The following is a 24,397-nucleotide window of genomic DNA, read 5'->3' as shown; positions in this document are numbered from 1 at the left end:
ACACTGTAGTTTTCCAGTCCACTCCTTAACGTCAAGTAGTCAGCCAGAACATTTTTTTTTTTTTTAAAGATGGGATCTCATTCTGTCACCGAGGCTGCAGTGCAGTGGCACAATCACAGATCAATGCAGCCTCCAACTCCTGGGCTCTAGCAATCTTCCCACCTTATCTTCCTAAGTAGTTGGGACTACAGATGTGCATCAACATATCCAGGTCTGGTTTTTGTTTTTTGGTTTTTTAAAATATTTTTAAGAGATGAGGTCTCGCTGTGTAATGCAGGCTGGTCTCGAAATCCTGACTTCATGCGATCCTTCTGCCTCAGTCTCACAAGTAGCTTGGATTATAGGTTTGAACTATCAGGCTTGGTTAATTTTTATTTTTCAAATATTTTTAAGAGATGAGGTCTCACTATGTTATCCAAGCTGATCTCGAAATCCTGACCTCAAGCGATCCTCCCACCTCAGCCTCCTGAGTAGCTGAGATTATAGGCATAAGCCACCATGTCCAGCTCTTGCTACTATTCTAACAACCTGAAAACCAGCTCAAATTTGCTGTTTCAGACCTGCTGTGTGGTACACTCACTGGACTAATTTTAAGACGAGGCAATAGGTTGTAATAATCTAAGAAATCCTCCTTTAGTAAAATGTATAATCTTTAGTGTATCACTTCAGACATTTATTCTAATTGGTCAAGTCTTTCTCCCTGGTGCTAAGACACGTTTTAGATAACTGAGGTTGCCAACCATGTGACCTCCAAATACATAAGGTATGTGTCACTATATTCTACTTCATATTTAATGGTAGTAGCTCTTCTATATCCTAGTCTTGATCTACAAAACAGAAACAATACATATTCCAAGAGTTTAAGGGAATTGAAACACAAGGTTTTATACATATACATTTTTACATTAATGCTAGCCACACTCATCAATGAAAAAAGCTCTTGATTTTCCTTTTTGATTTGGTTACCAGAGGGTTGAGCTGAAAAAGGTTTTCTTCCAGACACTGGAATTTAAAAATTCACTGATAACCACATGAAGTCTTCACCTCTAAAGGAAATAAATAAGCCAACTTTTCTATCTATAAGCAGTTAAACTGCATTTTAGACAATCAGGGGTAGGACCGGACAAGCTGGGCAACTTACTGGACCATCCAAATCCCTAGTAACTTTAAGCTGACATCATGTTAACAAAGTTAAGTTACTTTCCACAAGAATGTGGCAATATTTCTTGAGGATATACTTTATGCCAAAGGTAAGCAGAAAAACCCATAGGCCAAATCTGGCCCGCCATTGTTTTTGCAAATAAAGTTTTATGGAAAAAAGTCATATTCATTCATTTATATATTGTCCGTGGCTGTTTTGTACGTGCAACTGCAGAGCATAGTAGTTGTGACAGACCATAAATTACCCGCAAAGCCAGAAATATTTTACTATGTGTCCCCTTTCAAAAAAATTTGCTAACCTCTGTTTTACACTATTTTCCTTTTCATATAGAGTAAATACCCTGAAAATTTAAATGTGATTTCCATCAAAACTAAATAAGGTCAAAGAAAGGAGGAGGAGAAAAGACAATTTCCCCAAAAAGATGAGATGTCCATCACAGGACATTATTACTTAAATATTTATTGAACATCAGCTATGTGTACATTGCTACTTTCGTAACTATCTCCCATTCGTAACAAAAACACAAAGAACAAAAATATACTTTAACTACAGCAATACCAGGTAGTTTCAGAACATATTTTCTATCCAGTAAGCTCAATTTCAGCCCTAATCTCATTCCCTAGCTAGAAATGCAACCAAGGGTGGCTTTTGTCCCAATATTTAGTCAAATGTATGTTCTGGCTTTTGTCTCAGCCTAGTAACCAACGCCCCTACCTTGATGTCATTTCTAGCATGCCTCAACTTGTCATGATCAATGATTGTGTAGGTGACACCATATAAATTATTTTTCCAAAAATAGTAAAGTATTACAGATATAACTGGAGTGAAATATATGCTTTCTCTGTTAAAATATTATTGGCATAGAAATAAATGTTTATTATCACACAAACAAAATGTTGTATAAATAAAGGATGAATATAAAAGCTATTAATTTTATGCTCAAAGCTGACAGTTAATATGAATAGTAAGAGAGTGTTTAGAATAACTTTAGGAACTATATCCCTTTTGAGTCAACAAATGTAAATTTAAAATTTTAATTAGATTTAAAACAGAATAATAAATATTAAGTATTTTCATAATTGCGATGTTTATAAAATTGGTATGCTTGAATTCAGAATATGAAACAAAATATTTAGTAATTAACTTCAATTAATTTAGGTCATGAGCCTTTCAAGAAAGGATTATTTGGGAGACTTGCTCATATCTTGCGAGGAGGAACTAAAGCAGAATGTTAACTTTGCCATCTCAATACTTCTTTAGAGGAGGAAAAACTCCAAAAATCACACACAACATCATAAAATTATCCTTGATCCATATAAATTTCAGATTGACTACTGTACTCCCAAAATTCATTCTATGATGATGTTAGCTTTGCACCAAATGTGAGTTTAATTTTTATCACTTGCCATTCAGCCAAACTGGGTATTCAACACACCTCTATGTTAAACTAGTTTCACTCAGAAAAAGACAAGCTTGTTTTTGTAACAAATTTCTGCTCTCCTCAGTCAGTACCAGAAGCAAAGTTAAAAAAAAAAAAAAAAGTACACAGCTTATTGCCTACTTAAAGAAGCCCACGTGCACAGGGCCAACTCCGCAGCGGAACAAGAGTTTAACGAGATCCGGAGCAGCAGCAGGGATTTCTGAACAGGTGCTTTTGAAGCTTCCTTTAAGTTCTCACCTACACTAATTCTGAGCAATGTGCAAATCTAGTAGTTATCAAAGGCCCAAGATATTCTCCCAATGATTTCAAAAGTTAATGTTACCTTAGACTACTCAGATAAACAAAGGAAACTATACCTAAGAACAAACACCTTTAAAAAGTAGTTTTACTTATCCTTCTCTGCACTCCCATATCCCCAATTGTTACAAATTCAAAAGCAGTCAATGCATCATCCTTTATCACTTTTGAGTACCAAGGATTAGATACATGCATGTGTATGTGTGTCTTCAGCCTGATGTCCAGCTAAAGTCTAGAAAGATATAAAACAATGGTACTCTGTTTACATAACAAATTTTAAATGTAATTATTTAAAGATAGCTTTTTGTCTTGATTATAGTTATGTATATTTTTACTTTTATATATTCATATATAAATTATATTTAGTATTTTAATATTTTACTATTATATACATAAAATATATTGTTTTACAAATGTATTTAAAATATATTTTATTTATATATACATTTTTATAGTTACTTTAAATGTTTGTTTAGTCTGGGTATCTGAGGTAAAATATAAGAATTGTAAAATCTGAAATTTAAACATCTGTGAAGATAATCACATTTTCTTTAAGGAAGATTGGAATCAACGCATAAAGCTGAGTCATATGATCTGTAAAAACTTTAGTACATATGGTAGTTGAGTTAGACATGTTGTTATTTAAAACATGCAAGTTAAATCACATGAATAAAGTCCTTCAGATGAACCAAAAAGCAGAAAAAAGATTTCTTTCTTTTTTGTTAACACCTTTGGTGTATGAAAAAAATCTTTTCAGTGCTTTTCTCTAGAAAGGAAGTCAGGAATACTTTAAGTTCTTAAAAGTAGTATCTATGACTTTGCTGAGTAGTGATAAAAGGCAAACGACATGACTCTTGGACAAAATTGTCTTAAAGATTATTAAAAACCGTACTAAACACCAGAGATGGGCTTGTTTACTAATCTTAACAACAATGTGGGAGAAGCCAATAATACAACGTACCTGGTGAACCTGAATTTCCACTTTAAGAGCCTCCTGTAGAGTCTGCAACTCCATCCTCTACCTTCTCCACTTTCTCTGCTAATTCTATAGTTTCTTCAGCCTCTGTTTATAGTAACAAACTCCTCTTCTCACTGCAGCTGTAAAGATCGTAAAATGTTTTGGATCATTACATTTGAAACAAATATAATATTTATGTCAAATAAATTATGTTAGTAAAAAAATATCTGATTCTCTAACGCAGGGCAAGAAATTTCCCAAAGAGACTTTTTTTCCCCAAAACAATTCTTCAAGTATTCCTCTAAAGAACACTTCAAATAACTAAGAAATGAAAAACAAAAAAAGGGTTTAATCTGGTCATGGAAACATCTAAGCACCCACTACATGCTCAGCACTGTATTAATCACTACATACTGAGGATACAGAGCTGAATAAGACCACTTCTGCCTTCAATGAGACTATAACCATTCAGGACACACTGTCCTCAGAAAGAGACATATAACAACAGTATCATACATTTTTAAACTTCACACAGAGTGGACTGGAGAGTTCGGGGTTTCTCAGAGGTTAAAGAATGCCGGGGTAGTTTCATTTGGATGGGTTCTCACTCTACATAAAAAATAGAGAAACTCAAAATGGGGAAATTCTGGTATAACTTAAACATTTACATTTAACAAATTAATACTCAACACAGACAAATACAATGCAATATAACTGTGCTATCACAAAGTTATGATGTGGATATTTTAAAATCTATCTATCGTGTGTATGTAACATGAGGTAGTCTAGTAATGGAACACACATCCAGCTTTACAATGAAAATCATCTTTCAAGCTTGCCAGTCATCTCTTTGACTATACATATGGCAAGTGGAGATAATGTCAAAAGTCTAAATCTGTTCATGTGACACCCAGCTTGACCTTCCTATCCTCCTCCAATCATCACTACTCTAATTTAAATTATTTCAATGGCTAATTTATCCTTTATTATTTTTTTTCCATTCTTGAATGTGGCCTTAGACATTATTTTAGTACTCTGCCAAAGCAAAAGTCTGTTTTTGCCTGAATAAATTTAAATTTTACTTCAAATTTCTTTTCTTCTTTGCACCTATAAAACTTGTAGCTAGAGCTGCTTTTTAGCATTCATATAAACTGGGGAAGAGAACAATCAGAAAGTGAGAGGAACCACTACTCTTTAAACCAATACAATAAGATTCATGATCTTCATACTTCTAAATATTATTTACCTATGGGTAAAGTCTATATTCAACCTAAGTTTTCTAAGAGCCCTTTGAAAACTCTTTTAACAGAGTTATAATGGAATCATTAGGGAATATATTCCTGTGAATATGAGTTTTCATTATATTTGCTTATTCTCATTAGGCATAAAACATCAGAAATCTCTCTCTTAGGGCTTATATACTAGATTATACAACATCAAAATACTCAAACCTAAGAAAGAATAAATTCCAAAAATGCAAAATTCCTTTAAATTCACATTTGTAAACGACAGGAAAAGTTTACTGTAGAATGATAATGTTAACCAAAACATTTTAAAAGGCAGTATATTTAGGGGAGATATTAATAATTTAGAAAGGGAGACATACTGTGGTGAACAAATCTGGGTAGTTTTAGCTACCATCTTTTAAAATATTTGGAATGATAACCAATCAGTCAGTAAGTATCAGAATCATTAAGTCACTAAGACCAAGATTTTTGTTATCATGTAAGCTTACTCTAACTGCAATACTAAAGTTAAAACTACACAGCCACTTTAAATACCAAAATAATCTCCCTACTCAAATTATTGACTTATATATTACAGTTCTTCTTGAAAACAACACTTGGTTTTAATTTTTACAAGGCTCTACCAGAAAATGTGTCCAAAATGATTCCTTATAATTTCTGTCAAGAATCACTTTGAAGTTGAAGGGGTATTTTTCAAATATTCATACTTCATTCTACTGGTAGTAACATAAAACCATAGTTCAACTCAATTTACATAAACTCTGGAAATGAATGGCAGGTTAAAACATGAAGAACTCACATTATACATGACAAAGGGCTAATATAGTTTATATATTTAGGGCCCTCACAAATTGATAACAAAAATCTATGAAAAAACAATTTACAGAAGAAATAAGAATGACCAAGAAACATGAAGAACTTCCATCATCAATTAAGACACAGAAATATAATTAAGATTATATGTTTTGTCTATTAAACTGAAGACCTATAAAATAATAATACTCTGAGCTGTCTAGAATTTATAAAGTGCCACTTTATAATTTGCTGATGGTTATCTCTAGGTAGTAGCACTGACAATTATTTACTTTCTTCTTTTTAGGGTATTGATATTTTCAAAATTTTCCATAAAAAATATGCACATTTTTTTAAACAAGAAAACATTAACCAAGGATTTGTAGATAAAGCATCAGAAAATGTTATACTATCAAACAAAATGCTCAGGAAAAGAAAAAGTTAAAACCAGGGTTTAACCTGAAGACTGTAAATGTCAAAGAGTGCCTCGCACAATAATAAGCCTGCAACTCAAGTTAATGAGGAGCTGATGGCTTTTACTTTCTCCATCAGATTGTTGTCTGCTTCTTAGAGATACACAAAGGCATGAAGTTTTATTCAGCAAGGACTCTGAATGCCAATTACTCATTTTATTTCAAAATAAAACTGAAGGGTTAAAAAAGTTAGGACTAGTTGTAGAAAAACATATGAAGGATTAGAAGATTCATTTGAAATTCTTTTTCTTTTCTTCAGAAAGGTCTCTTTCTGGATAGTAATTTTAAGAGATTGGTCTGTGCAGAAAGAAATTATAGACATGTATCTATAGTTTACCAAAAAAAAGGCAGGTACAAGTTGAATCTTGTTTTTTTAATTTTATTTTTTCTTGTAGAGAAGAGGTCTCATATGTTGCCCAGGCTGGTTACGAATACATGCTGAATCTTTTGAAGAAATTTTTTTCCTGAGACAGGGTCTCACTGTGTCACCCAGGCTGAAGTGTAGTGGTGCGATCACAGCTCACTGCAGCCTCAACTTGCTGGGCTCAAGTGATCCTCCTGCCTCTCAGCCTCTTGAGTAGCTGTGACTACAGGTGTGCCCCACCACACCTGGCTGATTTTTGTATTTTTTTATAGTGACAGGGTTTCGCCATGTTGCCCGGGCTGGTCTTGAGTTCCTGGGCTAAAGTGATCCATCCACCTTCAGCCTCCCAAAGTATGGGATTACAGGTGTGAGCCACTACACCCAGCTGAAAAAATATTTTGAGGTCTTGGACATCTCATGCAGTCATCATCTGAACACCACTGGGAGGCAGTTTATAGCATCAAAAGAATTATTTGCTACATTTGTAAAAGATGATTTAACATATTTTGACCAATTCTAACAAGTTATAAATAATAAATCAGTTGCTGCAAGGTGAATACCATCAGACTCACAAGACGGTAACACACTGTATTCCAGCATAATGAATGACTCTAACCATCCAATAGTTCTACAAGTCACTATCAGCAAGGCCACTTGCCTAGCCCAAAATACTAGCATATGCAATCTTCCAAACTGTACACGTCAAACCATTCTGATACCTAATGGCCTCTAACCTTCCAATAACAACAACAACCAAAAAAAAAACATAAAATCAAACACACAAACCAAACAAAAACAATAATCAAATCCCACTAAAAAGGTCAGTCATGATATATGGAAAGCACATTCACCACCCCAAAAACCAAAAAACGCTAATTCTACTTACTCACTGTGTGACTACTCTCATCCTCGGGGTTTGTTTGTTTGCTTGTAAATCAGGAAAATGGAAACAATATCACCTACTTCATAAGACTGCTGTGGTTTAAATAAGGCAAAATTATATGAAAAGCCTTTTGCCAACTGTAAAGTTTTATGACGGTTTTAAAACACTTAATTCTTTTCTCTATACAGAACTTTTAATAAAACTTCTCTACATAGTATATATCTAGAAGACTGTAGCCTTTTATGTTCTCAAATTCTCTGTGGAGGTTCTTCTAACTATTTCTCTGGGTATACTTCTGCTTGAAGGTATGTGACCTGCAGGTATTTTATTATGATTCTAATAACTCGTAGGAAAGCTATAACTCCGATTTGGATGTTACTGACTTGACAGAAACATTTTTCCAATCAAAACTTGACTCATCAACCAACATTTCTTTAACAATAAGTCCATGCCAGTGTGCCCCCAAACTGTCCCTAAAAAGGACAACTCCATGTTCTCTATATCATGCATTTATTTGATGTGAAACTCCTCTGCTTTTTATCTATATTCTCAGACACAATGTTTAAGTTTAATTCATTTTCTTACATAGGAAAAAGTAGAAGGTCTTGACAGATCTATGTATCTTTACTTCTTGTCCCATGCTTAATATCTGAATATCAGGTTTCAATTTGTACAAAATACTTACTTCTTACTATGTATCTAACACGTAGGGAGATAAAATAATATCTTTATTAGCAGTAGTGCTAAAATTACCATGAATGCTAAAAATAAAAAAATTCTTGGCCGGGCGCGGTGGCTCACGCCTGTAATCCCAACACTTTGGGAGGCCAAGGCCGGCGGATCACAAGGTCAGGAGATCGAGACCCTCCTGGCGAACATGATGAAACCCCGTCTCTACTAAAAATACAAAAAAAATTAGCCGGGCGTGGTGGTGGACGCCTGTAGTCACAGCTTCTCGGGAGGCTGAGGCAGGAGAATGGCGTGAACTCGGGAGGCAGCGGAGCTTGCAGTGAGCGGAGATCGCGCCACTGTACTCCAGCCTGGGCAACAGAGTGAGACTCCGTCTCAAAAAATAAATAAATAAATAAAATTATTCTAATACTATTTATGAAAACATTAACATTTACTAACATGAATCAATATAAATGACAACATTAAAAAACACAATATATTGTCTATTTTCTTATCATTTAGCAAATTTTCAACACATCTTGATTTATTTTCGTCACGGTGTTTCTTTTATGACACTACACAAGTGAACAGAAAATACTACTGCACAAAGCGCTTGGCAACCCTGATTTTAGAGGCGAACCCTCTGAATCTGGTAAGGTTACTATGTTCAAATCCCAGTATGACAGCTGTTGACAAATACCTCCTTAGCTTGTTGGATATTTCCATACTATTAAATTATATTTAATAATGTTGTTTCCTATTAAATTATATCAAAAAATATATATGCATACATATCATTACATTTATGATACCTAAATACCTGAATGTATGTGAGTATAAAGTATCTTTCTCATCTCTATTTGTTTTGGAGGGGGTTGGGGGCAGGTCCTCACTTTTTAAAAAAGGAATCTCTACACAGGTCATACCTCCACTGCAATGTGCAGGCTATTACGGTGCCTTGGGCTAGGCTGGGGTTCCCCATAGCACCCTCCTGCACAAGTCTATGTAGTGTCCTGGACCCCTCCCTACCATCATCAGTGCTCAGCCCAATATACAGTTTCTACCTCTGCTTCCTGGGGTCCAGGCTGTCTGCATACACACATTCTTCTATTTCCTAACTTTCTTGATGAAAATTAAGCATGTCTACTAAATTATCCCAACCACATCCAACAAAAGGAAAAGTAAGTAAATTTTAAAATACACAGATATTGAAAATGGAGGAGGCTGGGGAGTAGGGTGTGAGAGCATAGTGACAATGAGGCCAAGGTTTTAGAACTAGTTGTCACATTTACCAGAAGGTTATTAATATTTAATGACTATTTTTTAAAAACTGTCCAGACAAGCCTGGCCAGAATCTTACAAATACATACCACACAAAGGATAACACAAGTGGGTGTGGTAGTCTCAGCATAACCAATAAATACTTAATAGAAGTGGAAGTTATGGGAGATAGACTTCAGATCAATATAAGAAAAAGGAAGAACTAAGGATAAGAGTTGTACAAAAAAGGAATGGGTTACCTTATGAGGTAGTGGGCTCCCTGTCATTAGAAGTATTCAAGAATGCTGCATATCATATCCCCCTCTTGGAGATTCACAATGCACATTAGCATATTAAAGGTTCTGAGAAGTCCTGCAGTAAAGAAACCTGTTTAACTTTGTTTAATGCAGCATTTCCCAAATTATTTGACCACAGAACCCTTTTCCCACCCCCACCCCACCTCAATAATACTTATTTTCTGTGGGAGTAGAATTCCTCAGAATACATTATAGAAGATGAGCTACATTTTTAAAAAATGTGGTATTCAATATGTACCTGAATAACAACCTGTCAGGGATCTAGAAGAAACTGCCACACAAGGTAAAACATTGGAGAAGGTCCTTAACTCATTTATACCTAGTGTTCCATTATTGGAACACTAAGCTTGTGGGAGTTATTTATATCCTACAGCTCAAGGTCATCGCCAAGGTCTGATTTTCACAAAAAAATCTGCAATCTCCGGTATAAATGGGTTAAGGTCCCTTCTCTAAAATTCTATCCCATGTCAAAGTAAAGAGCTATAGGATCTTGATTATTTATTTTAAAAGGTTTAATGAGAGAAAGGCTAGTAGAATAAAAAGGTAGTAAATGCAAGGATTAACTAGTTCAAGTGCCTCCACGAAACATGTTCAAATCCCAGTCCCCAAAAGGAAGAGAGACACCACAAGCACCATAAACTATCAAAAGGAAACCTTGGCTAAATATCTGCTATATCTACTCTACCCACCAAGTTAATTACTATTTGAGAGAGAGGATTTAAAATTTTTTTTAAAAAGTAGTAGTCTTGCATTAGGTGACTACCCTATTCCAGCTATCTTATTTGAGTTTAATTTTTTTCATAATACATACTCTCCTAATAAAGTTAATATTTGTTTGATGATTAGTCACTAGATTGCCCTGTGCGTTCAAAGAAATGTTTAAGAGTGATGAACAGCCATTAAAAAAATCTATCAAAGTAGATATTAGGAAAAAGTGTTCGCCTATATGCCCCACATGATTACATTTCTCTCTCTCTTTTTCTTTTTCCTTTTGAAGAATTATATAAAACAACACACGCTAAAAATTTACTATCAGATATGAGGCTAACTAATCCAATATTAAGTTTAAGAATGTAAATAAACACTAGTCCCAAATTTCAAAGTCAAGTTTCCACAGTTAAATTAACCTAAGTCATTTTGCACATATACTAAGGCCATCAAATATAACAGCATATTAAGTAACATAAAACACTACAGGAATCTTAATCTTCTTTTTTTTTAAGAGATGAGGGTCTTGTTTTGTTGCCCAAGCTGAACTTGAACTGGCTCAAGCCATCCTCCTGCCTCAGCTTCCTGAGTAACTGGGGCTATAGGCACACACCATTGGGCCTGGCTAGGAATCTGAACTTTTGAATTTCTTGACTTTTGAATTCTCAACCCGAACCATTGCATTAAGGACATTTTTGGAAAAACGGGACTTTTACATTTTAACAGGTTATCAAATGGTGGAACATGCAGGCTTAGTTGTATTAGCAGAAACACAAATGCATTTGAAATATAGCTACATGAAATTAGACAGTTCATTTCCACTTAGTGCAAACAGCAAAGCCCTATTTCTGAGAGAGAGCTTTTGTGCAAAAAAAAAAAAAATCACAATATTTGAATTCTTATCCAGCTAGCATCAGGATCAGGCATACTATGTCCACCTAGTGAAAGTACTTACCAATTTTGGGGAAACTGGCTCTCCTTCAGCAATCTAGCCCCCTATAACAGAAGAACGGGAAAATGGAATTAGACAACACACACATATTTATGACATGTCATTAAAAGTTGAAGACTCAAAGATTTCTGATTTTAAGAAGAAAAAAACAAAACACATACAAGTTTCCAAAGTTTTAAAACCCAAAAGAAAAAAAGAGAAGCAATAGGTAACTTTTACAAAGCAAAGAAAGAACTCAAGGGCAGTTAAATCGCTACTTTTCCATACTTTTTCAAGACAAGGAAAAGTAAGTAGTTGATAATTTTCCTTTCGTAAGAGACATATAGAAATGAAATGCACCTCACTTAAATAACATACAAATACTCCTTCATCCCCAACAAGTGACCTCTACTATCAGTTGTTTTACATTAACAAATTAAGCTAACATCACTAGTTCTTAGTTTGGTCCTCATAAAAGGCATTTTCTTCAATTAATCTTGAAATGTACTTGCCTTATGTAAGGCTTTAAAATCACAGCATTTTATTATAATATATAGTCAGAATTTTAACTAAACTTTTCTTCACATTCTTAGATGTGTCTCACCTTTTTCTTTTTTGAGACAGAGTCTTACTCTGTTGTCCAGGCTCGAGTGCAGTGGCACAGTCACAGCTCACTGCAGCCTCAACCTCCCAGCCTCAAGCAATCCTCCCACCTCAGCCTCCTGAATAGCTGGGACTACAAGTGTGCCACCATGCCTGGCTATTACTTTATTTTTTTGTAGAGTCAGGCCTCACTATGTTGCCCAAGCTGGTATCAAACCCCTGGGCTCGAGCAATCCTCCCCACCTCAACCTCCCAAAGTGCTGGGATTACAGGTGTGAGCCACCGTGCCTGGCCACGTCTTACCACTTTAAATTGTAAACCACATACGCAAAAGCTATTTGTTTCCACGCCACATATCTAATCAGTGATAAAGCCAGAAAGAAAATTTACGTTTTGGGATCCCAATCCAATATTAGGAAAACAAAAATTAAAACTTTTCCCTTAATATTTTAATATTTAATTATTTAAACTCCACTATGCTATGCTCTAAAACTACATGTCTTCCTTTTGCCTTAAATATGGTGTTTGTTGACTGGTATTACCCCAATAGTGTCTCATTTCCTCAGGGAATATTTCAAAAGAGCTTCATGTTTCTCAGATTGTAAATCTTTGTTTAACCATGTACAGTTACACCAAACATACAATAAAATTATTTGAAAGGGCCCCGGTTCATACAGTTAGCATTCATTTCCAAAAGAAAGTAATGTGCTATTCTATTCTGCCTTTTCTTTAGCAGCTGTCCTTTTTAAATTTCTCAGGCCCATGCAAATAACAATTTTAATCACAAAGGTTAGGATGACTCCCAACCAAAAGAGAAATCATGCAACAATCTGTAGAACAATGCAGCTATTAAAAAGTGGATTCTTAACACTACTGATATCTATAGGATTCTGTGCCACTCAAAAGGTTGCCTGAAACAGTAGCAGGCACATAGTAAATGCTCAATAAATGTTTGTTAAATCAATGAATTGACTAAATAGACACTTAAGCTGTCTGTTGAGGGCTTATCTTCCCTATTAGGGCTTTCATGTTAGCTCCTTCAGGCTGGCGATAATTTCTTATGCATCGATTTCTAGCAGCATTATTTGTTAAATGAATGACTTTCTGGAACTGTTTTCATCCACCTTGTTGATTAGGAAGTAAAATATTACCACTTTAAAATATAATAAAAAGGAAAAGACTGATAAATTGGACAAAATTAAAATTAAGAACTTCTGTTCATCAAAAAAACACCATTAAGAAAGTGAAAAGGTAAACCACAGAACTGGAGGTGATAATTATAGTATATATAATCAACACAGGCTTATACCCAGAATATATAAAACATATTGAAATTCAAAGTGATGAGGATGGGACTGGGATTTTAACTTATAGAGCATTTGAGAAAGTATTAATAAATGCTGCTGAAAAGGCATATCCAACAAAAGACAGCACAATGTACATATACCTTATCTCCAAGGCATTTTCCCCAAAAATGAGTAGCAGGGCCAATCCTAAACTGATAAAGAATTTTGCCATGATATCCTGAAATCATGATGTCATCAAACTGCTCATAAGACTACTTGTAGGGACTGCAGAAATCGCATAGAAAATCAAAGCTGGAGAAGTTAAGTGATTTCCCCAAAGGTCACTCAGCTAGCTGATAGTGAAGCTGGAGAAGAGCTTACGGGCTCGAGATTCCTTGGCTGAGCTCATTTTCCACTAGACCTTACTTTTTCTTAACCCGCTGCAGCAGTTACTCTTCTAAAAAACAAACTACAATAAACACTAGCAAAATATTTTTGGAAAAGTCTGCACATAAAGTTTTAAAGGAAAATCACATAAGTAAGCCATCTAGGGCAAGTCTTAAAACATGAAATCCTGGCCGGGCACAGGGGCTCATGCCTGTAATCCCAGCACTTTGGGAGGCCAAAGCGGGCAGATCACAAGGTCAGGAGATCGAGACCATCCTGGCCAACATGGTGAATAATAATTATTTAGAAGTCGCTACTAAAACTACAAAAAAAAAAAAAAATGAGCTGGGTATGGTGGCGTGCACCTGTAATCCCAGCTACTTGGGAGGCTGAGGCAGGAGAATCCCTTGAACCTGGGAGGCAGAGATTGTAATGAACTGAGATCGCACCACTACACACACTACACTCCTGCCTGGTGACAGAGTGAGTCTCCATCCTCCCCCACAAAAAAAGAAAAAAAAACCCATGAAATCCTTTAAACCTAAGGGATCCCCATGAATGGGCTTCAGAGGGGTCTGTCAACTCCTTCATACTATATGCTAAATTCTATACATATCAGCAGAGGTACAGTTTTCTTGGAAGAGGGTCCATGGCTTTCACTGGTTTCACAATGAGGTTCACATACCCAAAAAGAAGAAATTATTTTTAGACTAATAATTCTTAAACACTGTGCACATGAGAAATCCCAAAGTCTTTCTTCTTAACATTGCATATTAATTGACTACCATTTGGAAATTGACAAAAAAAAAGAAAAGCAAATATTTTATTTCTATAATTTAAGAAGACTCAGCAGCAAAAAGCAACATCTATACACACATTTGTGCTTTTTACACTATCCATATGTAAAACATATTTATGTTTGAAATTCAAGTTTTATTTCTTCATGTTAAGCTGGTTAAAAGCCACTTAGTTTGTTTTTCACATACATTTCACGCTTCTAACTAAGGTACTTCAAAATTTTAATCATATTTGCTTAAATTTTTAAAAGATAGATTTGTTCTTGAAAAATATATCCAAAACACCTAAGTTAGAGTAAATGAAAGTATTTGTGCTTTTAGAGGTGTTATATTATCTTGCTAATATAATGTCATACAAAAACTGAAGATTGTTTACCTCTCCAGAACTTCAAAGGTAACTGCTCTAATTAGAGCTGGTAAAGAAACAAATCATCCGATTTCTGATATGGTTATAATATTTTAAATATTATAAATAAATCTAAAGTGATTAATAATTATTTAAATACCTTTTGTAAAATATCTGAAACCCTTGCATATGAAGAATCTGTATCAAACAAACAAAACTTGCAGAGAAAAAGTTTAATACTAGCTCATGTTTTAAATTAGGCTAAAATTTAATTCACCCTACTACAAATTTCAAATAATTAAGTTTATAGCCTGTGCTCAATCATAAATTTTGATAAGGGACTAGAATAGCACAGATAATTGTCATTCAAAGATACTTTAAAATGTCACCTTACCCAGAAGATTCAATCTCTTCTCTTCCCCTACTATACCAAACTGATAGAGGCCCCCAAACTGAGTTTTATATACCACTGGCTTTACTGTTTTTTATCCGCCCTTCCTAACTTCCAACAGAAAGCAAGTAAGTTTGAAATAAATGTAAATGCAGATAAGTGGTTAGAAGAAAAGGCAGAATCCCATTTGATCAGTTTAGTCCTTGGGGCCCCAACATCTTAAAAACCATCCCTCTTGTCCCCACCTCTCTTACCCTCTCCTGGACATTCCTCTAGTTCTTCTCCCTTTAATCTCATGGAGCATCGATCTTCCCCTCATCATTACTGGATCATTTTGTTCCTTCTATCTTAGAAAATAATAATTAAAAAAAAAAAAAAACCCTCCCTTGACTCCATATCCTTCTCTAGTTATCGTCCCTGTCTGGGCTCACATTTATAGCAAAACTCCCTAAAAGAGTTAACCATACTCCCTCGCTCTAATTCCTCTCCTCCCATTCTCTACAGAACACAACCCATTAGGGCCTTTGCCTCCCTCCATTCTTGTGAAGATCACCAATGATTTAACAGTTGTTAAATCCAACAGAAAACAGTCTTCACTTCCTTGACCAGTATCTTTTGGCCCATTGATCATGTCTTCCTCCTGGAATTTTTTTTCTCTTGACTTCCAGGAGATCATTCTCTCTTGATTTTCTTCCTCATCAATCTGGCTACTCTCCTTGGTTTCTTTTGCTCGTTCCTCCTTGCCTCCAATACCTCAAAATGTGGAACTGTCCCAGGACTCAGTTCTTGGAACTCTTCCCCCTAGGTGATCTCACACAGTCTCATGGCTATAGAAGGATCTACGCACTGGCAATTCCCAATGTTTACCTCCAGCACGCATCCTTCCCTGAATTCCAAACTCATATACCCAACTGCCCACTCAACACTGGTCAAATAGGTATCTCAAGCTCAACACCTCCAAAACTAAACTCCTGACTACCTCTCCCCTAACTTCCTCCTCAGAGTCATTCCCATCTCAATAAATGGTAACTCCACCCCCTCAGAAGAAAAAATCCTAAAAGTCATCTTAAGACTCTTCGTTTTCCACACTCCACATCTACTCCAACAGCCAACTATGTGCCTCTACCTTCAAAATACATCCACCATGATCACTTGTCTCAACTCTCCTACCACCTCCCTGGTCCAAGTCACCTTCACCTTTCACCTAGATAATTACAACAGCCTCCTAACTGGCCTCCCCAATTCTACCCTAGCCCCACTAAGGTATATTCTCTCGCGAGTCAGAGTAAGCTTTTCAAAATCCAAGACAGATCTTGTTACTCCTCTGCTCAAAACCCTCCAATGGCTTCCCATCATACACCGAGAAAAGATGAAGTTCCTTTCAATGGCCCACAGGCACTAAGTGATTTGGGCCTCTGCCATTCTAAGCCGTCCCATCTCCCTATTGCTCAATCCATTCCAGCAACACTGGCCGCTTTTCCTTACTTCAGACCCTCCAGGCAAGTTCCCTTCTTGGGGCTCTGGAACGCTCTTTTTCTCCAAATACCTTCATGGCTCGCTCACTCCCTTAAATTACTGAGGAAATCTACAGCAGTTTCAGGAGCAAAAGAAAACTAAAATAAAGACTAAAACTATAATCAGAATTATTCTGCTCCCCAACTTTTACTTATGCTCTTCCTTATATCAAGAATAATACCTTTTTACCCTCTCTCTAACTATCCAAATCGTACCCACACACTAGGGTCCAGATAAAGACTCGCTGATTAACAGAGATCTGCTCAAACCATCCTACTTCCCAATTCTTCCTTTGTTTAAACTCCTGAAGTGTTTATCATCTTTCTCATTCATTTTTAAATTTAACCACATACTGCCTCACATTTTAATCTAACCCACATGACATCTCCCTAACTAGAACACACATACACATACACAAAAGAATAGAATACCTTGTACAAGTAGTTCTCAATACTAGATCAGGATAACACATAAAACTTCAAAAAATACAGATCCACAGGCCCTACCCTTAAAGATATTGAATATATTATGCCTTATTTAGAACCCATAGATCTGTATTTAAGTTTCCCCAAAAGATTCTAATAGGGAGCCAGGATTAGAAACCACTGCCTGCCTTACTGTACTCTATTTCCTTCAGTACCTAGGAAAGTAGGCCCTCAAACAGCCTCAAACTAGAATGGACACCTCAGAGGGCCAGATTCGTAACTTCATTTCACGGAGGAACAGAGGTCCAAGAAGTCTAGATGACTAGCTAATATCTACAAAGATAATGATAGGCAAAGCTCAGCCTAAAAGCCAGATTAATTGCTCTCAATCTAGGAATCTTTCCATTAAACTGTACATAAATAAATGATAGCAATAAAAATCCACAAATCACAGATAGGTGTAGTAAACACTGATTATTTATTACTTGACCAATGGTTATAGTGCCTAAGTTCTAAAACAGTGCATATTAACTTCTATATGCTTGAAAAATGTGAGCCATACTAGCTAATAAAAGACTTTGAGGCCAGAGGGCAATTACAGGAAGGCTTTTAAGTAAAATAAAAAAACAGAACAATTTTTCTAAGTCCTCTTATATACAAAAACTGTTAGACCCATTTTTTATGGTTGAGAAGAAATAGCAGAAATAAGTGGAAAGAAGAAATCTTGCTTCCTCACTCTATAAAGTATAAAAATTCGTATTCACAAGCCTCCACAGCTCTCACAAAGCTGTTTACTGAGCCTAATCATCATAACGAAAACTTCTTAATTATAGATCAGACTTACTAAATCACTCCATATCCCAAGACAACTCAAACTCTATCTTAATAATCAGTTAACCTCAGGACTAAACCTCTTGTCATTAACAACAAAAAAACAACTCAGGTATCTATAAGGCATTATAAAAGAGTTCGAGCTTACTTTGGTGTACAGGGATTTAAGGAAGTGCCTCCTATTAACACTAATGGGAGTTCTGGGTGTAAACCATAAGCACCAAGGAGGAGGATCAATGCCCAGCACTGCATCTGTGAGAACCCTTTCTATTGCACTAACTGTAACTACTGGGAGTTGTTCACTCAGATATGGGATAATAGACCCAAATTCCTATGTCTCTAAAGCACAAAGATAATTCAAATAAAAGTCACTAAGAAAGGTCAGTGCTAGATACCAGATTTTAAAAATAAACAAGAAAAAGCTAAACTAAAAGAACAATTAACACATTAAGAAAATTTTATAAAACAGCATCAACGTACATAGAAGAAACTAGTGAATTGCTAGAGAAAAATATCTCACACAAAAATAAATTCAACAAGATTAAAACAACCAAATTTTAAAAAATTAAAGCACAGTAAACCCATCTATAGCCAGAAGCTTATCCAGAGAAACACATACACACAAAACAAAACTCAAGTCCTGCCCTGAAGAAGCCCTCAGTATACTACAGTCCTTGCTTTAAACACAGAAGAAAACTCCTGCTGCATTGATAGCCAAGAATAATCAAGAGTACTTCCAGATAAATGGACAATGATCACAAGCTACCGAGGACGAGCAAAACTAACTAAATAAAAATTATAGCACCTTATTGTGTTCCATCCTGCCTCACTTCTCAATATGGCACTGCTGTACTCACTAGGCTGGAAAATGAGCAGGTGCCTTTCAGGCTATAGAAAAATTAGACACACACACACACACACACACACACACACACACACCCTAAACACAAACACAAACACAAAGGGAATGATACTCTTTCACTTGAAGGGGCTTAAAAAACGCAAGGCTTTGCTGCAGGCCTACAAAACTCAGAGTAGGCCTTACCGAAGAAGTGAGAAAAAAGCCAAGGTTTATTCCAAATCCACATTTCAAGCACTAAAAGAATTAACATTTATTTCAGTTAAAAGGTTTTGGCAACAATCCATTTTTTAAAAAGGAAAGAGAAATTAAGATTTTCCCTGTTTCTAGCCTGAAAGAAAATTAGAATCTCTTCTCTCTGACTATACAGGTTTAGCTCCACAACACAAATAAAAAATAACCCTGACTTTAGGCCTAAAAACTAAAAATGGTTCCATACAATTTACATTTTTTAAAAAATCTTCATAGTCCAACATATTGATCCTCTCTCACCACTGCTATCCTTAATGAACATTTATCTTTTTAATCAGTACTTTGAAATGTCAATGAGAAGCGGAAACAGCTACAATACACTGGGAATTTTAACTTTTGAAACAAAAACCACAAAGAAACAGGAGTCTGAAACATAAAGCCTCAATCATGCTGATAAGTAAGTGGTCCTAAAACTTGAAAGTGAAAGCAATACAGACCTCAAAAAGAAGTTGTTTGCTTGATATTAATGCTAGCCTTTAAAACCAAAAATATGTTCTGTTACAGAAGACTGAAATCAGGGCTTCCATTAACCTTGTTTAAAAAAAAAAAAAAAAATCCCACGAGCATGGATTTTTTTCCTAAGTCTCTTCATCAGAGCAGCATGGGGTCCCATTAGGCACCCTATTTTACTTCCACCTTATAAATAACGTTAGCTATTCGCTATTTCCATGGAAACCAAGTACAGAGAAACCCACTTAAATGAATACCGGTTAAAAGAATAAGTTTTATTTTAGAAAGATTTTACTGCTATAGATGAACTCTTCTGGGGAATACTACAAAGTCTTCTTAAGTATAATTTTTTAAAAATATATCTTTGGTGTAGAGGGAACTTATTAAAGGTCCTGTTAAATAAGTATACTCCTTGCACTAAATGGTAGATGTCAAATAACATCATAACATTAAAGACACATTTTCAATGCACAGGGGTTTAGATGCACAACTTCCACTGACTATGCTTCCCCATGCATTGGGGTGGAATAATTACACCTATGGGTCTAATTTAAACTAATGCAACCAAATAAATTCAGAAATAAGGCTACCATTACCTTGTAGTGACTCCTAATGAACACACCCCACAACTGCAGGCATATGTACAACTTACAGTGCAAAGAAGAGCAAACAAGGGAGCACGTAACAAGTTTCTAACCACTGTTACCACGTCTAAAGATAGCAGGTAATCAAAAGTCCCTCCTCAACAAACCATTTTATAAGTAAAACAAGCATTCCTTAACCAATACATACATTCGCGTTAAATAGAAATAGAATATGCACAAGAAGGAAGTGTGGAACAAGACTTGTGACCTGCAACTTTAAGCTGACTTACATATTGTCCTGCTTATGCTAAGAAATGATGGTCCATACAACCGTCACAGATAGGCAAGTGTACATAAAATAAAATGCAGCTCCTAAGAACACAAGCTCAAAACTAATAATCTCAGAACTTCTAAAAGCAGAAGGGGTAAGAGAAGCTAGAATCTTTCCAGCAGGCATGGTTCTTCATTAAGTTAGCGGTGGTTCAGACCTCTTCAGTAAGTTAAAAGACAAATGAAAATATTATCCTAAAAGAGATTACCAGTATTAAACTAACAATGTATGGAAAGAACATTCTCATACACATTTTTCCTTTGAGTATACCAATGTACTTAACTGTAGTGCATGTTTTGAAAACACAAAGTTACTTTTCTGTTATGTTTTACACATTATAGATAAAGATTGGCAAAATGCTGGTAATTGTTAAAGTTAGGGAATAGGTTCCTGGGGTTCGTTATATTATTCACTCTATTTTTATAAAAGTTTTTAAATTTCCATAATAAGAAGTTATTTAAAATCCTATAAAGTTAAGGCTCTTGTCTCAAATGTTTTTGTCTATGTATAATTAAATAATAGATGAAATGCCTGGTATAGATCTTAGAAGCTACTGAACTGATTGACTGACTGAGACAGTGTTTTGCTCTGTTGCCCAGGCTGGAGTTCAATGGCATGGCACAATCGCAGCCTCGACCTACCAGGCTCAATCAATCCACCCAGCTCAGATTCCCTAATAGCTGGGACTACAGGCACATGTCACCACATTAGGCTAATTTTCATATTTTTTGTAGAGACAGGGGTTTGCCATGTTGCCCGTGCTGGTCTCTCTCTTTGTTTTTTTTTTTTTTTTTTTAAGACGGAGTCTCGCTCTGTCGCCAGGCTGGAAGCAGTGGCGCGATCTCAGCTCACTACAACCTCCGACTCCTGGGTTCAAGCGATTCTCCTGCCTCAGCCTCCTGAGTAGCTGGGATTACAGGCATGTGCCACCATGCCCAGCTAATTTTTGTACTTTTAGTAGAGACAGGGTTTCACCATGTTGGCCATGATGTTCTCAAACTCCTGACCTCATGATCCACCCGCCTTGGCCTCCCAAAAAGCTGGGATTACAGGCGCGAGCCACCACGCCCATCCCTATGCTGGTCTCAAACTCCTGAGCTCAAGTGATACAGCAGCCTCAGCCTCCTAAAGTGCTGGGATTACAGGCATGAGCCACCACACCCGACCAGAAGCTACTGATTTTAAATCCAGCATAGACATTAACTCAACATGTAACCGTAATTAATTTCCAAGTTTTACTTTTCTTACCAAACAATTACGTTAACAATTTAAACTCACTAGGAGAAATCTAAAAAGGAAAGGGTCTGCTCCTTTTCAACTATCAACCAATGAAATGTAAAAGATCAATATACAATAAGGCATCATCATCATATTTTGTATTTACAAATCAAGAAAGCAGTCTTCTCAATTAATAAATCAAAATATTTTAGCAATTCACAACACCAAAATTTCCATTTTATTCTCTAATTAGGTCCATGAGACTAGAGAGCAATCTAATAAATTAATGCTTATTTTAGTTAAGTAACATGCCTACCTCTTCCTCAACTTTGCCTCTATCTCACCCACAACCAGAAAATACAGCAATTTCTGAGGTAAAAAAGTATTTTTCTATTCTCTTCCTTAGTTCAGATATAAAGTATTTTACAAATATTCAGTTACTGTGCAAGTGATTTTAAGCTATCTATTCTCCAAATTCCAGCTGAGGGCCCAAAGTAGGGGGTGTCCCCACAAACTGTTAAAGCTTAAGGTTTTGATAATAGCTCAGTATCTCCCTGTTTAAAAACTAATAATTACAATGGTGTTTTGTTTTTAAGAGAAATAGAAATAAAACAGTGGTGGTTTGAAGGGAAGGATGAACAACAGGCAGGGGACGGAGAAGAGACCATCGAGAGAGGAAGCAGAGAAGGGGGAGAGGACAGGCAACAGAGGGAGTCTGGGCAATCATCGGCGACATCTCTACACAGGAGCACCACCGGCTGGACAGGGTCCGGCAGAGCTGAAATGGGACTGCACCCCCGTCACATACAGCACCACTTTTTACAAATTAAGCAGGGACAAACTGATCTTCAAAATTGTATAATTCTTTAACTCAACCCCCAAAACGCTTGTAGAATCTAACACATATTTATCAAAATAAAATATACTTCTAAACTTTCCACAATTCCATTCAACTTCAACCAAGTGAAGCAACTTTTACAGAGCAAAGAGCTAAAGTAAAGAAAACTTAATACTATATATTTGCTATGCTAATTTTAAAACTATAATGCTTTCCTTACTGGCCACTCTATTGCAAAATAAGATTACAATTATTTAACTGAAAGAAAACTATACAACCCACTATAAAATTGCTTAGTTTTAAAAATACTTATTGAGTCAAAGTACAACACTTTATTTTTTAAAAAACTGGTTGTAATTTCTCCTTAAAAAGCAGATACAATGTTTTAGGAACAGGGACAAAATAAAATATACACCAATTCACCTATAGTAAATACACCTATTCACCTACTAGACCTTTATCAAACGGTACAGCTGGGTTAGTGAGAACAAAAAGTTAATAGGAGCCATTATGCTACTTTAACTTAAATTCTTGCTAAGGGTAACATATACCATATTCAGAATGTTTTGGTAAGCTATTACAAATACTTTTGTTGAATCACAGAAAAAAACATATCAAGGATCAAAGACCAAAAACGTTCAGATCCTAATCAGTAGTGAATGAATAAAGTTAATTATATTTTACACTTAATGATCTTTCCCCTTACCTCAATTACTGGTTTCACTTATAAGAGAGATACATACATACATTCTAATGGATATATTAACTCAATTATTTACCCCAAAACCCCTCAAATCTGAGGAGATCATTGTACCTTTTCTCATAATCAACTTGTTCTCAGGCTCAGTTTCTAGGCTCAATATAGGTAGCTTATGACAATTAAATATAGAAAGAAAATAACAATTACCATAAGAAAACATCAGGCACCAAACGAGAGGAAAATTCACAAAGGCAAAATGCCCAAAATCAAAAAGCAAATAAATTGTGCCCATCATTATTAGAAAGCATTTGTATGCCACTTTTATATCTCTGAGGTTCTACAATTGTTTCCATTAGTTGTTACACCCAAGCATGAGTTTTCAAGGGTTAAATACACACAATTTGTCAAGACCCAGTGGACTGCCCAGCTATTATTTAAGACTTTAGAGTTATAATGCCTAGTCTACTACAGACTTGATTCTAAGAGACCTACGATAAACTACATCAATATCTTGGTGCTGGTCTCACCAGCTGTTGAGAAAAAAAAAGAAAAGCTTATATCACTATGGGCTTTAATAAACATTAAATCCCCTAAAATATTTAGCAGGCTCTGTTAAAACTGACATATTCCCATGTATTTTCTATTTTTTCCCAGAGGTATTCAAAAATAAGAACTCATTAGATAACACTTTTATCATCCACACTGTTTCTCACCATGCATTTCAAGGGAGGAAAAAACCTCTCCAGCTAAATTGTTCTGTATTTACTCTTTTCCCATAAACTTTTAGTGGGACTGTAATAATAACAATAATAATGATAAGAGCAGCTATCACGATCGAGTGTCTCAAGATTTCCTCATTTTATCATCACAAGAACCCTAAGAGGTTGGTATTACCGTCTCTATATCACAGATGGAGAAACTGAAGTCCCAGTGACCAGCACAGTGGTATGCAGTATGTATGTGATACCTCTTTATTGGAGTGAACTTAAATAATTAGCCCAAGGTCAAACATTAAACTTTAAGTGGTTATACTGAGATTCAAATACTGGGGTCAGATGCCAAAGCTCAGGCTCTTATCC

At 35.7% G+C, this 24,397-nt stretch overlaps 1 protein-coding gene across 50 annotated transcripts in view; it reads right to left on the bottom strand.

Annotated features, from left to right (window-relative positions):
- Nucleotides 1-24,397, bottom strand: part of PHF21A (PHD finger protein 21A) — a 194,256-nt gene that overhangs the window by 153,299 nt on the left and 16,560 nt on the right. For 26 of the 50 annotated variants that reach the window (XR_012423288.1, XR_012423290.1, XR_012423289.1 and 23 more), the window contains 2 exons: nucleotides 11,530-11,570; nucleotides 3,862-3,998 (listed from right to left, as the gene is read on the bottom strand). Coding sequence is in view for 40 of the 50 variants with exons in the window: in XM_074013834.1 (XP_073869935.1) it covers nucleotides 3,862-3,915 (54 nt within the window). In the remaining 10 variants the exon portion in view is untranslated. Of the gene's footprint in view, nucleotides 1-3,861; nucleotides 3,999-9,809; nucleotides 9,937-11,529; nucleotides 11,571-24,397 lie in introns of all 50 variants that reach the window. The other 24 variants (XR_010580805.2, XR_012423294.1, XR_012423292.1 and 21 more) reach the window with 2 other exon arrangements.

Source organism: Macaca fascicularis, chromosome 14 (genome assembly GCF_037993035.2).
Source record: "Macaca fascicularis isolate 582-1 chromosome 14, T2T-MFA8v1.1".
In the NCBI taxonomy this organism is placed as follows: Eukaryota; Metazoa; Chordata; class Mammalia; order Primates; family Cercopithecidae; genus Macaca; species Macaca fascicularis.
This window is presented reverse-complemented; position numbering and strand designations above follow the sequence as displayed.